The 22150-nt window shown below is 55.7% G+C and overlaps 2 protein-coding genes across 4 annotated transcripts; one reads left to right on the forward strand and one right to left on the reverse strand.

Moving 5' to 3' along the window:
- Positions 1 to 101: 101 nt before the first annotated feature.
- Positions 102 to 8752, forward strand: Polr2c (RNA polymerase II subunit C). Its single transcript, XM_042689928.1, has 9 exons — positions 102 to 230; positions 1384 to 1433; positions 2965 to 3033; positions 3153 to 3205; positions 5990 to 6118; positions 6396 to 6447; positions 6904 to 7072; positions 7183 to 7257; positions 7699 to 8752. The coding sequence occupies exons 1-9, from the start codon at positions 145 to 147 to the stop codon at positions 7841 to 7843; spliced, it is 828 nt and encodes a 275-aa protein (XP_042545862.1). The 5' UTR covers positions 102 to 144; the 3' UTR covers positions 7844 to 8752.
- A 343-nt stretch (positions 8753 to 9095) lies between these two features.
- On the reverse strand, positions 9096 to 20555 carry Dok4 (docking protein 4). 3 transcript variants are annotated; one of them, XM_042689925.1, is made up of 8 exons: positions 20402 to 20555; positions 14525 to 14772; positions 11641 to 11748; positions 11413 to 11527; positions 11037 to 11156; positions 10738 to 10927; positions 10479 to 10617; positions 9096 to 10362 (listed from the first exon to the last, which is right to left on the reverse strand). In XM_042689925.1, exons 2-8 carry the CDS (start codon positions 14588 to 14590, stop codon positions 10021 to 10023), a joined length of 1080 nt encoding a protein of 359 aa, XP_042545859.1. In that variant the 5' UTR covers positions 14591 to 14772; positions 20402 to 20555; the 3' UTR covers positions 9096 to 10020. The 3 variants fall into 3 exon arrangements, with proteins under 3 accessions (XP_042545859.1, XP_042545858.1, XP_042545860.1); XM_042689924.1 differs by lacking the exon at positions 20402 to 20555 and adding an exon at positions 15285 to 15374; XM_042689926.1 differs by lacking the exon at positions 20402 to 20555 and having other exon boundaries at positions 9096 to 10139; positions 10239 to 10362; positions 14525 to 14862.
- Between the last annotated feature and the right edge of the window lie 1595 nt (positions 20556 to 22150).

Here is a 22150-nt window from a genome sequence, read left to right on the forward strand (position 1 = left end):
GGGCTGTACCGGCCTCCGGGCAGCAGGTGGCGCTGTGGCGTACTTCTTGGCGGAAGGGGCGGTGCCACAAGGACTGACTTCCGGGGCCTGTAGACGCGCAGGCGCAGTGGTGCTGACGCGGGAGGTCGGTGGCCGTGGGGCGCGATGCCGTACGCCAACCAGCCCACCGTGCGCATCACGGAGCTCACGGACGAGAACGTCAAGTTCATCATCGAGAACACGGACCTGGCGTAAGGGCTCTGGAGCTGGGGGTGGGGCTGGTGTGCCTCCTGAGCTGTCCCCATCCCCCGAGCTGGGGCGCGGGGAGCGGGGCGGCCCATGGGGCCGCTGTGGGGCGCGGGGAGCTGTGGGGGCCGCTGTGGGGCGCGGGGACCTGTGGGGGCTGTGGGGCGCGGGGACCTGTGGGGGCTGTGGGGCGCGGGGACCTGTGGGGGCTGTGGGGCGCGGGGAGCTGTGGGGGCCGCTGTGGGGCGCGGGGAGCTGTGGGGGCCGCTGTGGGGCGCGGGGAGCTGTGGGGGCCGCTGTGGGGCGCGGGGAGCTGTGGGGGCCGCGGGGCGCGGGGAGCTGTGGGGGCCGCTGTGGGGCGCGGGGAGCTGTGGGGGCCGCTGTGGGGCGCGGGGACCTGTGGGGGCCGCTGTGGGGCGCGGGGACCTGTGGGGGCCGCTGTGGGGCGCGGGGACCTGTGGGGGCCGCTGTGGGACGCGGGGAGCTGTGGGGGCCGCTGTGGGGCGCGGGGAGCTGTGGGGGCCGCTGTGGGGCGCGGGGAGCTGTGGGGGCCGCTGTGGGGCGCGGGGAGCTGTGGGGGCCGCTGTGGGGCGCGGGGAGCTGTGGGGGCCGCTGTGGGGCGCGGGGAGCTGTGGGGGCTGTGGGGCGCGGGGAGCTGTGGGGGCCGCTGTGGGGCGCGGGGAGCTGTGGGGGCTGTGGGGCGCGGGGAGCTGTGGGGGCCGCTGTGGGGCGCGGGGAGCTGTGGGGGCCGCGGGGCGCGGGGAGCTGTGGGGGCCGCTGTGGGGCGCGGGGAGCTGTGGGGGCTGTGGGGCGCGGGGAGCTGTGGGGGCCGCTGTGGGGCGCGGGGAGCTGTGGGGGCCGTGGGGCGCGGGGACCTGTGGGGGCCGTGGGGCGCGGGGAGCTGTGGGGACTGTGGGGCGCGGGGACCTGTGGGGGCCGTGGGGCGCGGGGAGCTGTGGGGGCCGCGGGGCGCAGGGAGCTGTGGGGGCCGCGGGGCGCGGGGAGCTGTGGGGGCCGCTGTGGGGCGCGGGGAGCTGTGGGGGCCGCGGGGCGCAGGGAACTGTGGGGGCCGCGGGGCGGGGGCGGGGAGCCGGGCAGCGGGGGTGGGGGGGGGGGCAGGGGCGGAGGGAGAGGCTCAGGCTAGGTGTTCTCCTCCAGGGTGGCCAATTCTATTCGAAGAGTCTTCATCGCCGAGGTACCCATAATAGGTACGCGCCCCCCGTTCCTGCCGTCCTTGGTGAGGGTGAGGGTACTGAGAAGACGGGAGTGCTGACATTTTCATACACGTATGCAATGTACTTAGGTGTCTTTCTGAAGAGTGTCTGATTCGATTTAACAGGATTATCTTCAGTTCCATCCATGGCCCTGCAAAATGACAATTTCATTCTTCTTTATGGCCGAATTGTACTCCATTGTGTATACGCCCCACATCTTGCTTGTCTGTTTCTTTAGCTGTTCTATGAGTCTGTTGTTTCAGCCACATGTGTGTAAGTACGTAATCGCCAGTCTGGAGGTAATGTCGTACACGGATGTGACACTAGACAAAGCACAATAGGGGTCTTAAGGAGAATCTGGACAGAAATTTATGAGCGCTGAGGAGTTCACAGGCAGGGTGTGGTGACTTCTGTAGCATAGAGGACAGTCTTGGCTTGGCTTTCAGAGGGTGAGCGTTTTCACCTGCGGGAGGCAAGGTGGGAGGGGAGGGGAAGTGGTGGTAGCACATGCCAGGGAGAAGAGTTCAGGGGACCTGCTTATAGTCCTTGCTTGGTTCGGGAAGCATTGCAGACAAAGCACATCAGGGTCTGGCCATGTCTGGGCCTCTGTGACCTCTATTCCTAGTACCTCTGCCCCTTTGGCCTTTAATCTCTTGGATTGTGCATGTGTTCATGTGTGTGTGTATGTGTGTGTTAGTACTGGGCTTGAACTCAGGGCCTGGATGCTTTTTCACTCAAGAATGGCACTCTTTATCACTTGAGCCACAGCTCTACATCCAGCTTTTTGGTGGTTAATTGGAGATTAAGGTCTACCGAGGCTGGCTTTGAAACTTGATCCTCCTAAGTAGATAGGATTACAGGCTTGAGCCACCAGTGCCCAGCTGTAGTGGCAGTTGGTTTCAGACTACGTGTTGTGTAGATACTTGTTTATGAATTGTGAGCGAGATTAGGTTTTCTAACAAGTATGTTTTGCCCACTGAAGGATAGAGTGATTGAAGAACTATTGGTGTGGCCCATAAATAAGTCTGTTTCTTCTGTAAGGCATTCTGTAATATTTAGGTGCCCAAATAGTTTTTGTTTTTAGATTCGGTATTGGCATGGGTAACAGATTTAAGTGCTTCTCAGGAAAACCTCCAGCTCAAAGTTAATATTCCCTCTTATGTGGTATACTCTTAAGTGGTACCAGAAACTCCTGCATTAAATTCCCCTGGACACAGAAGTGAAGCATTTGATTCTTGTTTAATGCAATTTCTGGGGCCCAACTCCAGTACTGCGAAATCAGAAACTCTGGAAGCCTGACCCAGGCCTCTGCAATTTAGTTAGCAATGGTAAGAACACTGCTGTAAGTCTGAGGGTGGATTTGGTGGCAAAACTTCACACACGTGTGGGCTCCCCCCCCCCCACACACACACCGTGGTGTGTGGTGCTGAGGATGGAAACTAAGGTCTTTGGCATGCTGGACAGGTGCTCTACCATTGCACTAGCCCCAGTCCCTCTAACTGTGTTCTGCTTCTTCATTGCTTAGCCATCGACTGGGTTCAGATTGATGCCAATTCTTCTGTCCTTCATGATGAGTTCATTGCTCACAGGCTTGGTAAGTGCTGGTGTTCAATTAGAGGGAGGGAATTGTGTGTGGAGTCAGAGGAAGAGGCCTCTCCAGCTTTAGGAGGTGGCTGTTGACTCTTATTTACAGTGCTTTTCTTTGTCTTCCAGGACTAATTCCACTCACCAGTGATGACATCGTGGACAAGCTGCAATACTCTCGGGTATGTGTGGTGGCTGCACTGTGGGCTTGGGGAAAGGCCTTGGGTCTCTTTGGAATCTTTGTGGACATACTCTCTTCTCGCTTGGCCTGAACTATAGTCTAGAAAGTCAATGTAGACATGGTATAAAGCCCACAGTAGGGCTTCATTCTAATGAGACCAAGACAGGAAAGGCTCAGGGCCTCAGGATGCTTACTAGCCAGCAATACAAGAGAACACCCATTCACTCTGAGCATCTTTATGGTGGGAAGTGTTAAAGAAGAGACTGGCAGACTGAAGGGAGTTAACAGCAGGCTGTGGTGAGTGCAGACAGGAGGAGGGAATGGTAAGTACCTGGGAGATCTGCCTGTGGGGTCCCTCCTCTATAGGTGATGCCAGTTAAGAGTGGACCTGGGTGGGAGCAGGCTGGGTTACTTCCTCCTTTGTTTAGGCTGCATTTTAGACTATGCCCTTTTGGTGGCTTTGGCTGATCCTGAATCAGCGTTGTATGCCCAAGGATTATAGCATTTTTGTGGTGGCTAGTTTGGTATGTCTAGTAAATATATAGGATTAGGTGAAATATTGAAAAGTGTGGAGCTAATACAATTTAGCTTAGTATGTTGCATTTAACATATTGCAGTATTTACTTCAAATTATGAGTTTGTTTTATTGGGCTTTTTTTGGGAGGGAGAGCGGGGCAGGGGGTTACTGGGATGGAATCCATGGTCTTGTACACTAGCTAGGTGATCCACTTCTGAGCTACATCCCTCAGCCCAAGATTTTTTTTTTTGGTCAGTCATGGGGCCTGAACTGTAGGCCTAGACACTGTCTCTCAGCTCTTCAGCTCAAGGCAAGCGCTCTACCACTTGAGCCACAGTGCCACTTCTGACTTTTTCTACTTATGTGGTGCTGAGGAATCGAACCCAGGTCCTCATGCATGCAAGGCAAGCACTCTACCACTGAGCCACCTTCCTAGCCCCTCAGCCCAAGATTTTAAAAAGATGTAACAAGGCTAGGATGTAGCTCAGTGGCAAAGTGCTTGCCTAGCAAGTGTAACAACGTCCTACATTCAGTCCCCAGTACCAAAAGACAAAAAAAAAAAGAAAGAAAGAAAAGAAAAACGTTGTCAGGTACCAGTGGCTCATGCCTGTAATCCTAGCTAATCAGGAGGCTGAGATCTGAGGATCATGGTTCAAAGCCAGCCCAGCCAGGAAAGTCTGGGAGACTCTTATTTCCAGTTAACCACCAGAAAACTAGAAGTGGTGCTGTGACTCATAGTGGTAGAGCACTAGCCTTGAAAAAGTTCAGAGATAGTGCCCAAGCGCTGACTTAAGCCCCAAGCTCAGCATCCAAAAAAAAAACAAAAAAAATTGCTGTCCCACCCGTGTATGTCTGTAGACCACTCAAGTTACAGCCCTTTAATTGCTTTTTCCTCCTTATCCTGCAGATGTCAGAGTATGCCAGGTTTTCCTCACTGGTATGAGAGAGGGAACAGTTTATTATTTTTTTGTGATTTTTAATTTTTTTTGTTATTATAAAGGTGATATACATAGGGGTTACAGTTATGTAAGTCAGATAAGGAGTATATTTTTCCCCCACCAGTTCTGGTACTTGAACTCAGGGTGAGGGCACACTCCCTGAACTTTTGCTCAAGGCTATCACTCTACCACTTGAGCTACAGTGCCATTTCCAGTTTTTTCTGTTTATGTGTTACCGAGGAATCGAACCCAGGGCTTCATGCATGCTAGGCAAGCACTCTACCACTAAGCCACCTTCCCATCCCAGTACATTTCTTTTTGGACAGTGTCACCCTTTTCTCGCTCTCTCCCAGTTTTTCCCTCCTGTCCCCACCCACAGTGGTATAGTTCATTTTCAACAGTGTCCAGTAAGTGCCATTGCTATATTTGTTTATCCTTTGTCTCTCCATTTATTTTTATTTTTTTCTTTTTATGGGGGGGGGGGGGTCTGGTTGTAGGGCCTGAACTCTGGGCCTGGGCGCCGTCCCTCAGCTCTTCAGCTCAAGGCTAGCGCTCTACCACTTGAGCCACAGCGCCACTTCCGGCTTTTTTCTTTCTGCTTATGTGGTGCTGAGGAATCGAACCCAGGGCCTCATGCATGCAAGGCAAGCGCTCTACCCCTGAGCCACCTTCCCAGCCCGTTTCTCCATTTCTCTGGGAGAAAAATTTTGTGACTATTCTCAAAACACTCATCTTGGCTTCAGTTGACTCATGTGGTCCCTAAGGTAGGAACAGATTGTTTCAAGAGCCCTAGTTGGGACACACGCCTGTAATACCAGCATTCATGAGGCCAGGAAGAAAAAGGAAAAAAAAAAGAATGGCAGATGGTGGTAACTGTGAACTAGTACATTATACTTTTCTCCAGTTTGTGTATGGATGAAATATTTCATAAGAAGATAAAGGTAGTGTTTCAAGACTTGAAAGCTACTTTATTCTGTTCTTCCTGGCTTATTAGGTCGGTCTAGTCCATGGCCAGCTGAGCTGCAGCATGTGAAGCATTCTGCCCTTCATAGCCTGGGTCCTCTGAAGGCGGTGATGAGTTAGCCTCGGGCTCTTGTGCAGCCTCGTGGCAGTGGGTGTGGGAGGCCAGTGGGTGTATAGGTTGTCTCTGAGTTCATGCTGTCCTTGGGGATGGTGTACCAGATTGTTGCTGCCACAGGAGCCTGGGGACTGTGGTCAGCTAACTTTGCAGATAAAGAAACTTAAAGGAGCTGGGTACTGGAGCAGGGGGTCCAAATGGGCTTTGCTATGTTTTTCTGTCATAAACTTGGTGCTTCATCTCTGGCCTCAGGACTGTACATGTGAGGAGTTCTGCCCCGAGTGCTCAGTGGAGTTCACTCTGGATGTCCGGTGTAATGAAGACCAGACACGTCACGTCACATCCCGAGACCTCATCTCCAACAGCCCCCGGGTCATTCCGGTCAGTGTCAGTGCAGTCTGCCTATCCAGGGCCCTTGTGCATTGCTTTCTGGCCCCCTGTGGGCCAGGTTGGAGAGTAGGTCCTGAGACAAGTGCTGGTTCTGGATTCCTGAGCAGAGGGGCATGGTGCTGTTTACCCTGCCCTAGGCCATGGGATTGCTGAGGGCTGAGAAGGCTGCACTTTGTGGGTGGAGACCCCCTTTCCGTGACTTGACACATGCAGACCAGAGGGTGCCGGGGACTTGAGTGGCTTATGGACGCATGTTTGCGTTGTACAGGTGACATCCCGGAACCGCGATAACGACCCCAATGACTACGTGGAGCAGGATGGTAAGGTGCTGGGGCCCGCAGGCACCTGGACCCGGCACTGTGTGGCCAGGCCAGGCGCAGCCTCATCTCATGTTGCCTGGCTCCAGACCATTTTGTTTGCTTGCTTGTTTGTTTTAGAGTCTTGTTTTGCCCTTGGATGGCCTCACACCTTAATCCTCCTGTCTATGGCTTCCGTAGTAACGGAGTTTATGGTCCCACCACTGAACCTAGCTTATTTACTAATGAGATGGTGTATGTGTGGAGGGGAATGGTTCACTAATTCTTTGCCTGTCTTGTCCTTAAGCCGAGATCCTCCCCATCTGTTTCCCAAGTAGTTGAGATTACAGGCATGAACCACTGTGTCCAGCTCTAGACCCATTCTGGCAGGTCTGGGTGGTTTTCCAGCAACTCTCCAGGTTAGAAGTTGGAGAACTATGCCACTCCTGGCCCATTCCTAACTCATGCCTCTCCCCACAGACATCCTCATTGTCAAGCTGAGGAAGGGCCAGGAGCTGAGACTTCGAGCCTATGCCAAAAAAGGCTTCGGCAAGGAACATGCCAAGTGGAACCCCACGGCAGGGGTGGCTTTTGAATATGATCCAGACAATGCCCTGAGGCACACAGTTTACCCCAAGCCTGAGGAATGGTAGGCTCCTGTTGGAGGGAAGGTGGGAATTTGGGGTGAGGGGACAAGACCTCTGCTGAAGTGGCCTAAAAGCAGTAGCTGCCCTTGCTGACCTTACATTGTGACCTCAGGCCAAAGAGTGAGTACTCGGAGCTGGATGAGGATGAGTCACAGGCTCCCTATGACCCCAACGGCAAGCCTGAGAGGTAAGACCTGATCTCACAAGACAGTAAGCATAAGAGTTGTTAGGGGTCCCCTTCCCCAGCATTCCAGGAAGGCCACCAGCTGCCAAACTACAATGATACATGCAAATCTCGGCTGGGCTTCATACTGTTTGGTTGTGGGGAAGAGCCCTCCAGTGAGCCCAGTTCTCAGTGTTCTGCTTTCTAAGGAGGCCATTTAGGTCCAAACTGAGGGGCTGCAGCCTGGGGCACTGTTTGTTTGGTTTCCCTCCCTCTCCAGTGTGGAACATAGCTGTGGCTCCCTGAGTATCTGCAGGGCGGGCATGAACCACTGCCTAGGTTTTCTGTGGGCCAAGGCCACGTCTCCCTTAGGTGTGAAGTCACATGAGGGGGAGAGGCGGTTTAGGGCCGGTGGCTCACCTGTGTCTACCTCCTAGGATTTCTCACTGCACTGCTGCCTCTTAGGTTTTACTACAACGTGGAGTCCTGTGGCTCTCTGCGCCCTGAAACCATTGTCCTCTCAGCCCTCTCTGGATTGAAGAAGAAGCTGAGTGATTTACAGACTCAATTAAGCCATGAGATCCAGAGTGACGTACTTACTATAAATTAGCAGCAGCTCACCTGTGTCAGCAAAGGCGGAGTTTGAGGCAGACCACGGCTGGATTTCAGGTCTCTCCTGAGCCCCTGTAGTTTCTGGGCTCTGGACTGCTTGTTACTGCTCAAACTCTGGGCAGTCATCAGTACCAGCAAGAATCAGGTTACAGGTAGAATACCTGGATACTTTTTTTGGTGGTTGTTTTTGGTTGTTTTTTGAGGCATGTTCTTACCCCGTAGGCTATACTGGTCTCAAACACATGACCACAGGTTTGCACCACCACACCTGGCTAGGCAGACAGCTTTCTACTTTTGCATTTGCCTAGCCCTGCTAAGGATTGCCAGTAGAGCTCTTCATAACCCAGCACATCCCTTGCATCCATCCCTTCCATCCAGTTTCCTAGTAACACCACTAGGGGGACATGCTGCTTCTCTGTGGAGACCACTGAGCTGGACTTCTCTCATGATCATTCCAGCTCTTTGATTCCAAATGAAGGAATTTTCACAGCTGTACCCTAGTTTCCTGGTGTTAGGATCAGAGCCAGTGCCAGCATATTCACTCAGTCCTTTCCCCAAGGGACTTCAGATTCCTGGGTGTCTGTAATTTGAGAAGTAACCCTTTGGGAATAGCTTTAGACATCCCCTCTTCCCCCAAATAGGTATGCTGGGTTTTTTGTGTTTTTTTTTTCTTCTGCCAGCAGTCTGACCACTTGGCTTGGGGTGTTTGGTCGGGGGAAGCAAGAGCGAAGGCCACCCCCCACATATCCCATCAGCAAAGGCTCCGGGAACAGCACATGGGTAGCAGTACACTGGGCAGCCTGGAGAAACCTCTGAGACTGGTGCAGAGGAAGGGATACTTATTGATTAGCAATAGTTTCTTTTTCAAAGTTTTTATTTTTGGCAATAAAGAGCACAACATAATCTCCTTCATGCGTCATTGTGCCACTAGCTGAGCCAGCCACTCTGCTGCCCTCCCCGGGTCCTCTGCAGCCTGGCTTTCTTCTGGGTGGCTGTTCCCTGGGTCACATTCAGAGCTGGGCTGGCTTTGCCACCTCCCTGGCTCTGGGACGCCTCTGGGAGGGGACCTCTCTATCACCACCACCCCCCCTGCCACAAACATGAATAGTGGTTATTTACAAGGTCTGTTTCCACAAATCAGAAACCATAGTATTAAAAAAACAATATAAACAAAAGAACCACGCAACCTAAGTTTTGATGTGGGTAGAAAGATAGCCCTTCTGCACGGTAGTCAATAAATACCAGCACTAGAAAATCAATTGCTTTAATTGCATTTCAGCAGGGAGCCTCAGCACCATGTAGGGAGGAGATAGCAGAGTCTCTGGATTCTGAGCTTTCCAGCACAGGATGACCAAGCCCAGGGCAAGGGACTCTGCTTGGGGTGCTGTCCACCGCTGCCCGTGAGGGGGCAGCAGGACTGCTCCCCATAGCACTCTTGCTGTGGCCTTCCTGCCTGGCCCAGCCCGGGCAGGAACAAGCCCCAGTCATCGTGCACCTCTGAGGTAATTGGCACCCCTTCCCCCAGGGCATCTTGGCCTACTGAGCAGGAAGGAGCCTGTGCAGAAATAACGAGGCCCAACCAGATGTCACCTCTGCTTAAAACTCCAAGTGCAAAGCTGCTAAGTGGCACAACGGAAGTCAAAGCCTTCCTGTGCCACTCGAGGCCAGAGGAACAGAAGGAACAGAAGCCACCTGCTGTATTGGTCCCTGGGCTGCTTAGGAAAAGCCAGTAGGCAGTGCCAGCTTTGAGTTCTGATTGTCGCCTCCCTGGTCCCAGCAGCTCCATCAGGTCCTGGGCGGCAGTGATAGGTACCGTGGAGGACAGACACAGCTGCCCTCAAAAACAGCTTTGACCATGGTCTGGTCATGGGCTTAAAGAATGTGTGTTGGTGGGGAAGGGTAGAGGGGGAAATCTCATTAATATAGAATGTCATAAGCCATATATATTAAAATCCTTAAAAGTATATAGTCTCATGGTAGCTCCAGCCCCTCACATGCTCAAGTGGTATGGCCAGCCCTTTTCCTTGGTCCAGCCTCACCCTAGGGGTGAGGTGGGAGCTCCTGGCTCCCCTTCTCAGGCTCTTGGCCAACAACCCCGGGAAGCTCTCCACAGGGGGCTGCAGCCAGCCCTGTAATCAGTGGCCTAGCAGTCTTCGCTGCCCACCAGCCCTGCTGTCACTGTGAGGGGGTCTTGGCATCGCTGCTGTCCCCTTGACTGGACTTTGGCTTTAGCAAGATGAATCTGTTGAGGAGGTCTGTTTCTGAGCTGGCCTGGGCCGCCCCATACCCCTCACCTGTGGGCACAGAAGCAGGCTCAGAACTCCATACCAGGGCAGAAGAGCCCTGCCCAGGAGGCCTTTGCCCTCTACCAATGTTGGGTACAAGAGACTCACCTGCATAGCTTGAGGCTTCGGCAATGTTCTGGGAACCCGTAATGTGGTGCCAGTAAGCACTGCGGGGCAGCATGGTGGTGGGTGTGCAGGGGTACGAGTAGTGTTCAGTGCCCTTGTTTAGCAGCTGCAAGGAGGAGTGTCTCTCGTTAGCTGTGGGACAGGGCCCAGGCCACCTCTACTGCACACGAGCTGGCAGGAGACCCGCCACTGGCCTGCCCACCCTGTTGTCCCCCGCCTCACCCTCACATTCTTCTCCATTTCCAGCAGGACGCGCTTGTGTTGCTCGGCGATGGCCAGGGTGGCACTGTGAACCCGCTGGTAGATTTGCTCCCCCTCCTGTGTCTGGAAGGTGTAGAGCCCTTCTCCCGCATCACACATCCTGGGGACACAGGCGGCAAGGGGGAGTGAGTCACTATCATGGTCCTGGAGAGATGGTGGACAGTGCAAGGCAGTCACCATTGTGATCTGGGGGGGACAGTGGGAGGTGAGAAGCTCCTACCGGCCAGCCTCGAAGGTAAAGCGTGTGGCGTCCCGGCCATAGCGGCGCAGGGAGCACAGGGGCCAGGAGACCAGCTTCAGGCGGGGGTTGTGCGTGTCCCAGAGGTAGATGTTTTCGTGGGTGATCTGCAGCTTGCACTCGCCGTACACGTCCAGGTTGGGGCAGGGCAGCAGGAAGACGTTGAAACGATCTGGAGCCCGAGCAGACAACTGGGTGGAGGTGCTCAGGGTCTTCTGGCGCTCCCTCCCCCTGCTCCCCCCTACCACTCTTCCCTGCCCCACACCCGGGCCTAGGCTCACCTGTCTGCTCACTCTGCACCCCTGCAGCCAGAAGATCAGGTTCTCCCAGACTGATGTCATTGAGCCGTGACCCCAGACACTCCACAGACAGGGTCTTGTACCACTCCTCTGCCTCCAGCTCTGGAGAAAATGGTGTCTTATCGTGGGGCTGGCCCAGGGTCCCAGGCAGCCCACCCATCTTCCTGGGCTTGAGTTTCCTATCAGGCGTGGCAGGGACAGCAGGCCTTGGCTAACTGCAGTCTGCACTCTCCAGAGTCCCCTCTCCCCACCCAAATCACAGCTCTGCTCTGCCTTCTGCTGGACCATGCTGGCCGCCATGATGGGCAGGGGTGGGGGTGGGGGGTGGCAGGCTGGTGTTGAAGCCCCAGGGCCTCACCTGAGTCACAGGTGAAGGTCCGCGCTGAGTCATCAGTAAATATGATGGCCACTGCCTGCCGCTTGGTCTCCTTGGGGAGCCGGGTGACACACTTGACGTTGCTGATCTCAGTCACCTGGGACAGTACCCACAAAGCACTTAGTAGAGCTGGGGCACCTCCCTCTGCCCACCCCCAGGAGGGAGCTCTTTGCTTGCAGGTAGGGGGAGCTAGGGCCCAGGACCCCTAACCTTGGGACAGCCTCGGAGGCACACCGACTTCTCATCTGGGTACTTCTCCAGCCGCTGGGGCCCTTTACTGGAGGATTTCCGGAACACCAGCCAGCACCTCCGGTAGATCTGAGGGACAAGACAGGATCAGCCTCCCAGGACCACTCCCGCCCAACTCACAGCGCTGCCGATACCCCGGTCTGCCACAGGGGGCGGTGCTGCACAGCCTTTCCAGGAGCCCTGCCTGGAGGAAACCTAGGGCTAGAAGTCCACAGTGACACCACCTCCCCAAGTAGCAACAGCAATCACGAGTGGTTCCCAATTTCAGGGTGTTTTCTGCCTGTACATTTCCTATCAGCACCCTCCAGTCTTGGACTCTATTGTTACCCTCACTTGAGAGCTGGCACCCACAAGGGAAATTGCAGTAACAAATGGGAGGTTGTCCATTTGTCTCACCACACAGTCCGCTCTGACCAGGGCTCCTGCAGCACCACCTGCTGCATGTGGATGGTGAGACCCTTGTTCAGGGCCTGCACAGCACCACAGCCCTGTTCTCCAGGCTGGCCTAGGCACGTGGTGTGGCTCACATTCCTCTTGTCCCTCACAGCTTTCCCTCACCCCCTCTTTCATCTTCTTGCCAATCCTGCAGCAAAGGGATGGGGGTCATTCCTTGTTTCCATGGGCAAAGCACAGCCTCCCAGGGCTGGAGCAGGGCTAAGAACCATGGCTGTCTGCCTCCCCCTCCCCCCTCCAGCACAGAGCCTGGGAACACGGGATTCTGTGTCCACTGCCACCAAAACTCTCCAGAGCTTCATGACCTCTTGGGGTTGAGAACTGGCCACTTTGGGGGTTATCAGACACCCTGAGGGAAGGTCCTAGTCCTGGCCTTGCACCCCTGACCCCGGCTCAGCCTTGGCCTGGCCTGGCCACCTGGGCCATAGGAGCTCTGGGCTCTCGGCAGAGAGCTTCTTAGCAGTCTGTGCTGTGTTCTCGGATCCCAGGACCAAGGCAGCCTCAGTTCCAGATCTCCATTGAACAAGGGATGATAATACGAAGAAGGGCAGTGGGTAAGTGGACAGATGGATGGATGGATGGATGAAGACATGCTGCCAAGCTGAGCCATGGACTGCCAACAGCATGGCTGGGGGGGGGGGGGGCAGAGGCTGGGGGCTCAAGCACCCTGGTTGCCTGGTTACAGGAGACACAGCCCCAGGGAGCCATACCCAAGAGCCGTCCTTCCTACTTCTGTGGGTCTTTGATCGGTGCTTGGGAAGCTTGCTGTCACTGGCTCTCTGTGCAGGCATGGGAGGGAGGCCCTGGCAGGTGGGAGGGAAGGCTCGGGTCCTTCAAAGCCCCTCCTTCTTACCTCTGGGGACTGAGGCAAAGCAGCTGCCTGAGGTAACTGCAGCCTCCCACACTGGGACAAGGGAGGCTCAGTCATCAGAGGGCAGCTGAATTCCAGGACAGAAGCGGACTCTGCTTATGCCAGGCCGCACCCCACCTCCCAGGCTTTTCCCTTGCTTGCACACCTGCCACTTTGGTTCCCAGGACTCCTGAGAGAACACGTCTGAGAACAATCCCAAGTAGCTGTCCCTGTGGCCAGCGCCTTCCTGGCAAGCTGCGGCCAGGCCAGGGCCTCAGTCCTGCAGACTCCTGAGGACTCATATCTGGGTCCACACACAGGGAGAAGCAATGGGTTTCCAGCTCCCTGAGCTTCCCTGCCTGGCCTCAGCCTTGCTCTTTGTTCTGTGCTCTGAGATAGAATGTGAGGAAGAGCGAACTCTACCAGTCTAGGGGCCAGGCTGGGCCACAGATTCAAATCCAACAAGACTCCAAATGCACCCACTACCCTGCCACCTTGTGCTTTGAGGCTACTGCCCTGCCCCCTGGACCTAAGGAACCCCAAAGGAGCCAAAAGGAGCCACCCCTCTGCAAGGCCAGCTGGAGAACCAAGTGATTCCATCCCCATCCTTCACCTCACGGAGGCAGAGTGGAGAAGCTCCAACGCCGCCCCCCACCCCGGAGGAAAAGGACACGGAGACCAAGGATAAAACAGAGACTTGGGTCACCAACATGAGGGCTCCCCTTCCTGCTGGGGGTGGAGGTGGGAAGAGGCAGCTCTGAGACACCCTGTAAGATCATGAAGTAGGTCCCGGGTCCCCTATCATGCCCCTGGGGGACCCTCCCCAGCTTCGGGCTTACAAGGGGTAGGAAAGGGTACCTGCTCTCCAAGACCTCATCTCCATTCTCCCTCCCAGCCCCCAGTTTGAGGGCAAACATCTCTGAGCAAGCACAGGGCCACCACAAACTCAAAGGAAAGTAGCCGTCCCAGAACACGAAGCCTCCTTTGGGCCCCAAGTTCTCATTCAGCAGACCCTTCTATCCTGCCCCCCACCCCCAACCCTAGCCAGGCTCCTTCCAAACACTTGTTTAACTTCACAAACATCTGAAAAGATGATGGCTTGGGAAGCAGCAGGAAGTGGGGAAATAAGGCAGTTTAAAGAAAAGAAGGCACACAGGGTGGGAAGCAGGGTGGGAAGCCAGGGGTGTGAGGAGGCTGGCAACTGGAGGCTGGTGGCTGGAGGCTGGTGACACTGACAGCAGCTCTCAGTGCAGCTCAGACACAGCTGCTGGCTGCTGCCACTCCACAACTTCAACAATAGCGGGGCAGCCGTCTGCCCAGTGGCTGAGATGCCAGCCCGCCCTGCTGGGGCCGAGGAAGGAGCGGGGGGGGGGGGGGGGGGGGGTGGAAGGGGGGAAAGAGAGAGCCCCGCACATGCCAGGCAGCTATGGCTAGAAACCTCGAACCACAAATGCATGGTGCCCAGTGCTGGCAGACAGCACACACCCTGCACGCCAAGCCTCCAGCCCCATCCTCAGCAGGGGCCCCATGAGGGTCGCTCACCCCCAGCTTCCTGCTCTTCATCTTCACGTAGCCTTGCTTGACGATGTCGTTGAAATTGGTCGCCATGGTTGCCCGGCCGTGTTTGGGATGCGGGGCTGGGCCCAGGAGGCTGGGAGGGGCGCCCAGGTGGCCTGGCCTTTGGCTCCTCCGATCACCTGTTCCAGACGCTCTGCTCAGTCGGGTTGGGTCTGTCCGGGCTCTCCTCACCTGGCCTACCTCAGCATTGTTCTAGCTCTTTCCGCTCACCACTGCTGGGAACACAAATGACGGGGAGATTAGAGACAGTGACATCTTTCTCTTCCCCTCGCTGTCTCCCTGTCTCCCGGCTCGGCTTCTTTTTTCTTCCTCTTCCCACACTGCTCCTTCCCTCCCTCCACCCAGCCTTCCTCCCGTGCTCCCCACCCCAGCGCGGCAGAACCATTCAGGAAAACCGAGGTGGAAGCTGGGCGAGGAAAATGGTCCAGCCCAGTCCCCTCCCTCACGCTGGGGCTGGCAGTTAACCCCTTCCTGGGAGGGCTGGCTCCGCTCCTGCTGTGGAGGTTAGCCAAGGAAGGGAGCAAGCTGGGCCCTGGGCCTGCCCTCCGTCCTGTTACAACTTTGGGGTAGACTCGGGGTACCCACCAGGCACACCCTACCCCTGCTTGCAAGACTTCAGGGGACGCTTCCGGAGAGAGGGAGGACCCAGCTCCTGGAGGCTGAAGGTGAGCTGTTGAAGTGGCCTCCGCAGCCCCCCCGAGCCCGCGCCCACCCTGTCCTGTACCTGGCTCCTCTAGCCGCGGGTGGGAGGCTGGGGCTCACCAGCTCAGGCCCTGCCCTCCTGCCCCAGGCCCTGCTTTCAGCAGCTTCTCTGGGAGCTGCTTCCTGGGTGGGAGGGCAGAGTCCAGGGGGGCGGGTCCCCAGATAAGTCTGAGGAATGTGCTGGGCTGGCCAGAGGTGGCCACTGTGGAAGCAGACACAGGGCCCTGGCCCTGGGCAGAGGGGGCCAGTCTGAGGGTAGGGCCAAGGGCCCCAACTGACACTGGGTCTGGTGTGCCCAGCAGTACCTGTGTTCAGAGCATGGACAAGAGTTAATTACAGTGAGAACTTGCCAAGGCCTGGGTACAGGACACAGCCCCCAGGTGGCAGAACTGAATGCCAGCAGGAAATGGGAACACAGGCAAGTCTATAGACAACATAGACACAGACTCAGAGAGATCTCAGCAATGACCCTGACTAACATCCTCATTTTATAGCTGAGAAAAGAAAGTTGCTCAGAGAGGGTAAGCTATCAGACTAAGGACACACAGCAAGCCCAGGGCACCCAGCCAGGGATGGATGAGAAGTTCTGGAAGGGTGATAGAAACCAGCCTGGAGATGGAATGTCATCCTGCGGCCACCTCTGGCTGCTTCCTGCCATGGAGCCTCAGGGGCAGGCCATTAACACAGCTTCCGTGACTCCTGGGCCTCGGGTACGAATGTAGGAATATTTCTGAGGTGAGCTGGGTACTCTGCTGCCAAGTGGGGTCCCCAGGGCAAGCTCGCTGGGTCCACCCCCAGCTTGTACTAATTCACTGCCTAGAGGTGTTAACAAGGGCAGATGCCACAAGGGGAGGAGCTAAGAGAAATACTCTCCTTCCCCTTCTACATCCTCCCCCCAGCTCCTCAGGGCCCCTCTGCCACCCACTTCCTCAACCACACTCCTGGGGCCCAAGATCACCACCACCACCACTGGCACACGTCTTCCTCCTGGCAAGTCTTCACCAATACTGCCACACCTGGGTCCCAGCAGTCCGAGGGGCCAGTTCCCCAGCTCTGCCTGTTCTGCTGGACCAGCTCTAAGGAGGGGCTCCCCTCCAGTGTGATCCAAAAGGCTGGCTGCTGGCTGCGGTCCACGGACAGAAGAAGCCACCAGGCTTATCAAGGTAGGCTGGACACGGCACAGCCAGAGTATGAGTCCAGTAGGCTGTGTGTGTGGTCCTGAGCATGCCATGTAATAATAGTTCTATGCCTTGCTTTCCCCACTGGTTCCAAATTGAAGACTAAATCTGTGTACTTCAAGGAGGAAGTAAAGCCATTCTCAACCCAGAATCTCTGCCTTGAAAACACCAAGGTCTCTGTTTGATGCTCTTTTGTGGTTCGATTTCTTTTCTTTGTTGCTTTTTCAAAGGCTGCTGCCCGGTCGGAGCTGTGAGACCACCACACAGTAGGTGCCCACCTGCCCAACAGCAGCCAACTCCTTCCTGGCTCCATCAGCCACTCTCTCCACACCACAGTAGCCACTGGGACAGGCTGCCCAGCTCCCAGAGCACCCTGCTGCATCTGCCACAGGCTACAGCCCCAGAACCAAGGCCTGATCAGGGACACTGGACATTGTGGGAAGCCTGAGGGGAGAAGAGCTGAAGTCCTAGTGGCACTCAGTCCCCTAGAAAGGTCTGCAGGAGCCAAGAGCCAGCCTGGGACCAAAAAAGTGTGGCAAAGCAGAGCTGGGAAGGTAAGGAAGAGGCCCAGAGGCTGACCTGTGCCTATCTGACCTCCAGAGGGAATAAACCAGGTTAAACAGGAGAGGTGGTCCTCAAGCTGCCCCCTGAGGGCCCAAGAAGAATCAAAAAGTAGGGGGCAAGCCAGGGCTACGATGGCTCACGCCTGTAATCCTAGCTACTCAGGAGGCTGAAATCTTAGGATCACAGCTTGAAGCTAACCCTGGCAGGAAAGTCTGGGAGACTCTTTATCTCCAATACTACTCCGAAACTATTCAGAAAGGGCAGGAAGTGGTGCTATGACTCAAGTGGTAGAGTGCTAGCCTTGAGCACAAAGAAGCTCAGGGACAGAGCCCAGGCTCCAAGTTCAAGCCCCAAGACCAGCAAAATGCTGAAACAAGGATACAGGTTGACCCATTGTAACAGTGAGATGAGACATACAAGACACTATGTTGGAAATGAACTTTACAACTTGGAGGTGGGGAGAGAAGGGAGAGTAGGAGAAAAACAAAGGGGGGTGTAACAATGGATAGGAGATGTACTCATTACCTTCCTCATGTAACTATAACCCCTCTGTACAGTATCTTTACAGTAAATTTTTTTTAAAGTAGGGGGCAGATAATGCATCAGATGCATTGTACAGATAAACTGCTTTGTTAAAAGGCAAAAAAAAATTCAGTACATAAGCTGGGTGCTGGTGGCTCAGGCCTGCAGTCCTAGCTACTCGGGAAGCTCAGATCTGAGGATCATGTTCAAAGCCAGCAGGCAGGAAAGTCTTTGAACCTCTCTCTTATCTCCAATTAATCACCAGAAAACTGGAAGTAGAGCTGTGGCTCGGAAGTGGTAGAGCCTATCCTTGAGCAAAATAGCTAAGGACAGCACCCAGGCCCTGAGTTCAAGCCCCATGACTGATATACGTGTGTGTGTGTGTGTGTGTGTGTGTGTGTGTGTGTATAAAACCATGAAATTCAATACATAATCTAAAATTATGTAAGGAAGGGAGGGTTAGAGGAATGGGTGAGAATGCTTAACAGGGTTACATTGTTCAAGATGCTTTGTATTCATAAACTGCTTTGGTGGATGGCAACTCCTTTGTACATCTACTTCAAGATAATAAAAATATACAAAAATATATATATATATATATATAACTGGGGCAGTCCTTTCCCCTGCCCACTCTGGGCCACTGTCCCTATTGCTCCTAAGCCACCACCAACACCCACCAATGAGAGGATGTGAAGTCTCAGCTTCCCCCAGCACTGGGCGTGGGACCTGTGAACTCTGCATGGCCAGAACTAGCTGACTGTCCACCAAACCAGCTTGTGGTTCTGGAGGGGGAACAAGGGCCTTCCATCCTTCCCCCCAGCCTTATGCAGCTGCTAGACAGGGACAGTAACTGTCCTAGAGGCTGGGCCACCACAGACTCCTTCACAGAGGCAGCTCTGGCCCAGCTGGGAGGGGTTCTTTTCCCCTGGAAGGGCAGGCAGGTGGGGAGGGCTCAGCAAAGGGGCAGGGCCCTCTCGGTCTGTCTGCCCCGTTGGGCACGCACTTGGAGCTCCCTCCCTGGATTCTGCCTGGAGGCTTTGGCTCCAGAACAAAGCTACTTGCTGAGGCTGGAGCCAATGGCAGAGCAGAAGCGGCTGCCTGGCTGGGCCTCCCCCCCCCCCTGCCAATGATCGGATCTTATCAAGGCTTGGGGAACAACCCTACCTGGACTCACTGTCATCTGGCTCCACCCATAGGAAGATGCTATCTGCAGGGTGGGTTCTCCCAACCTGGGCCACTTGCCCTGCCTACCCTTCTGGCCCTCTCTCCTCCAAGGAGATTTTTATCAGGGGCCAGCAGGGAGTATCTGCCACTTTCAAGATCTACATCCAAGGAGCCACTATCCAAAACATAGCAGGTCCTATCCAAAGTAGGTGGCAGACAGATCAAATACCCAGGTGGGCAGAGGCTCGACATCCAAACAGCCAAGGAAAGTGGTGCTGTGCCCTACGTCACTGCCTGTGCCCTCTCGACATCCTCCGCCATCACTCCATAGGCCAGACTCTTCCACAAAGGTCAACTTCACTTCCTGTCCATCTTTAACCCCAGTCTCTCACACAGCCCAGTTCACTCCAAAGCTGCCTTCCTATCTCTGCTCAAAGGCTGCCTCCTCTGAGAAGCCTTCCCTGACTGCCCGGGTCCAAGAAGCCCTGCTGGGTAGCTCCCTTGAGACGCCTCGGTATACTGTCCTGTCACTCATGTCACTGTGGGGTTTTCTAATTCCTTCATCTGTGTCACAGGCCTGGAGAGACAGCTTCCTTCTGTCCAGGTATCTCTGTCAGTTTCGACTCCATCCCAGCTCCTAGAACGCTGACTAGGGCAGCCAGAGCTCAATCTGGAGGCCAAATAATGCCTCTCCCCAGAAGTGCCCTCATCCTTGCTCCCTCCTCCACCAACACCCACCCGGACCAACACAGGCTCCCCCTCTCCCTTCTCAGGGCCAGCAGGGCCAGCTGGGCCTCCGTGAACAGCCTGCTGCTGTGTCCGGTCCTGAGGACGGGGCTAGGTGGCCCCCACCATGGCTGGATTTGTGGGTGGGGTCCTGTCCAGCCTGCTGCCTTCCGGGGAGCCCAGGTAGAAAGAGATGATTGACTAGGTGACCCATCCCAGAAAAGGAGCAGAAACAGCCCGAGCCAGAACCAAGTCCCTCTGAAAGGGACCAAGAAACACTACACAAGGCCCAGCCCCTAACCTCTGCTGGCCGGTGTGCTGGAACTGACTCTGGGGAGCCAGACTGTCTTCATCAGACTCCTGCACTCCTAGGACTTCATCCAAGTGCCTGGAAAACTGTCCTGCCCCTGAGTTCTAGGCCAGCTCCACAGAGCTGGGCTCTGCCCGTGTCACCTGGGTGCTCAGCCCCTGTCCCCTCTGCGGTGGACCAAAAGCACTTGGCTGGAACCAGGGCTCTGCTGGGGTAGGGAGGGGGTGGACAGGACCTGGGGTCAGGGAAGAAAGGTTCAAGGGCAGGAGGCAGCTGGCCGTGGGGCAGAGCTAGGCGTGGGAGCCCCGTTTGCAGGTGGGGTGCCCACTGGGGGTAAAGAAACGTTTCCTGGAATGTGGAGTAGAGGGAGCAGGTGGCCAAAGGCAGAGAAGATGGGGGGGGGGGGCCTGCCAGGCGCTGGGCTGGGCCCCTCAGGAACCAGGCCGCGCGGGGTCCTGACCCGGACCCCTAAGAGGACAGCGGGAGTGGGGACAGCTCAGCGGGAGTTTCGGGGCGCACGTGGTGACTCGGGGGGCGCGACGCCCTGTCCCCTCGGGGAGCACGTCTCCAGGGCCGCGAAGCCCGCGCGTCCAGCGTGGGGGGTGAGGGTGCCGGGGTCGGGGCGCGCCCGGCGCGGCCTACGCTCCCCGCCCCGCTTCGCACCCCCCCATTTACCTGCGCTCCGAGGCCCGAGCCGGCGGGGCCGCGGGACACACTCATGCCCGCGTCAGCTGGCGGCCGGCGGGGGCGGCTGGGCGGTGGCGGCGCCGGGCTCCGGGCGGAGACGCGAGGGAGGCGCGGCGGCGGCGGCTGGGGCTCGGCTCCGGCTGCGGCTCGGCGGCGCGGCCACCTCCACGGGCTCCTTCGCCCCGCCCTCGGCGCCCGCCCCGGGCCCGCCCATCTCCACGCCCCGCCCCCGCCCGGTCTAGCCACGCCCACTTCGTCCTCCCGGACCCGCCCCTGCCGTATTCCTCCGAGCCGCAGGGCCCGCTCTTCCTCCAGGTGCCCCACCACTTCAGGGAACGCTGGATGCCTAGCCCCACCTGGATCTATTCCTGGATCCTAACGCTCGAACAGAGAGACCATGGCGGCTTCTACCTCCAAATCTCGCCTCCATATCAACTCCCAGCCTCAAATCTCACCTTAACTGTGCACCCTGAAACAAACAAATGCTTCCAGGCCTCGTCACAGTCCACGTTTCTCAGAGGAACCAGCATCCCCCTGGCACCATTCCTAATGCTTCAGCCTGGCCCAGGGAACTAATAAGAGGCCACCGCCTTCCCTCTAAAATGGGTCACTGAAGCCCCATCCAGCAGCCTCCAGTCCTGAGCTGCAGCTAACCAGTCCCAGACTGCTGGACAAGGAGGGAGCTTTTCCTATTCCTAAGCAGCCTAGCTGGTCTGAACCTCGACCTCCTGACCTCCCCCAGGCAGCTGCCAAACCTGACCCCACCTGCTCTGCTTCAAACCACAGCCTGTAAAGGCCCCAGCACTTGATTCATCAAGCAAACTGCTTTCACCCCAGCCACCTCTGGAGGAGTTCAATCCACAACAAAGGACCAGGCTTCACAAGACAAAGGCATCTACCATCTCCAGACAGTTTCCCAAAACTTCTTCTCAGCTTCAGAGGCTTTGCTCAAAACTTCTCTATTTTCTGAACTATTGCCACCTCAATTTTCTTCATCTAAAAAAAAAAAAAATTACAATGGTGCTAGTGGCCAGCTACCCGAGACATAGAAATCTGAGGATCCAAGTTCAAAGCCAACCCTGGCAGGAAAGTCTGTAAGCCTTTTATCTCCAGTTAACCATCAAAAAGCCAGAACTGGGCAGGTCACCAATAGCTCACACCTATAATCCTAGCTACTCAAGAGGCTGAGATCTGAGGATCTAGGTTCAAATTTAACCTGGGAAGAAAAGTCGGTGAGACTCTTATCCCCAAGAAGGCACCAGAAAACCAGAAGTGGAGCTAAGGGCTCAAAGTGTTAGAATACTGTCCTTGAGCAAAAGAGGTCAGGGACAGTGCCCAGGCCCTGAGTTCACCCACAATTGACCGACGACAACAACAACAACAACAACAAAAAAGCCAGAACTGGAGGTGTAGCTTAAGTGGTAGAATGTTAGCCTTGAGCAAAAAAGCCAAGTGAGAGCACAAGGCCATGAGTTCAAGCCCCAGTATCTACACAAAAATTAGTTAAGCCTTTTTTGGAGGGGGGGGGGCTTTCATTAGAGATAAGAGTCTTATGGAGTTTTCTGCTTGGGCTGGCCTCCAACCATAATCCTCAGGTTTCAGACTCCTGTGTAGCTAGGATTATAGGCATGAACCACTAACACTCAGCTTTTCTTCTTTTTCTTTCCTTCCTTTAAGAAAATTGTTTTTAGAGAGTCTTGCTATGTACTGCAGGCTGACCTAGGACTCTCCATCCTC

The sequence above is a fragment of the Dipodomys spectabilis genome, unplaced genomic scaffold (assembly GCF_019054845.1).
Source record: "Dipodomys spectabilis isolate Male_0828 unplaced genomic scaffold, ASM1905484v1 ptg000130l, whole genome shotgun sequence".
Classification (NCBI taxonomy): domain Eukaryota; kingdom Metazoa; phylum Chordata; class Mammalia; order Rodentia; family Heteromyidae; genus Dipodomys; species Dipodomys spectabilis.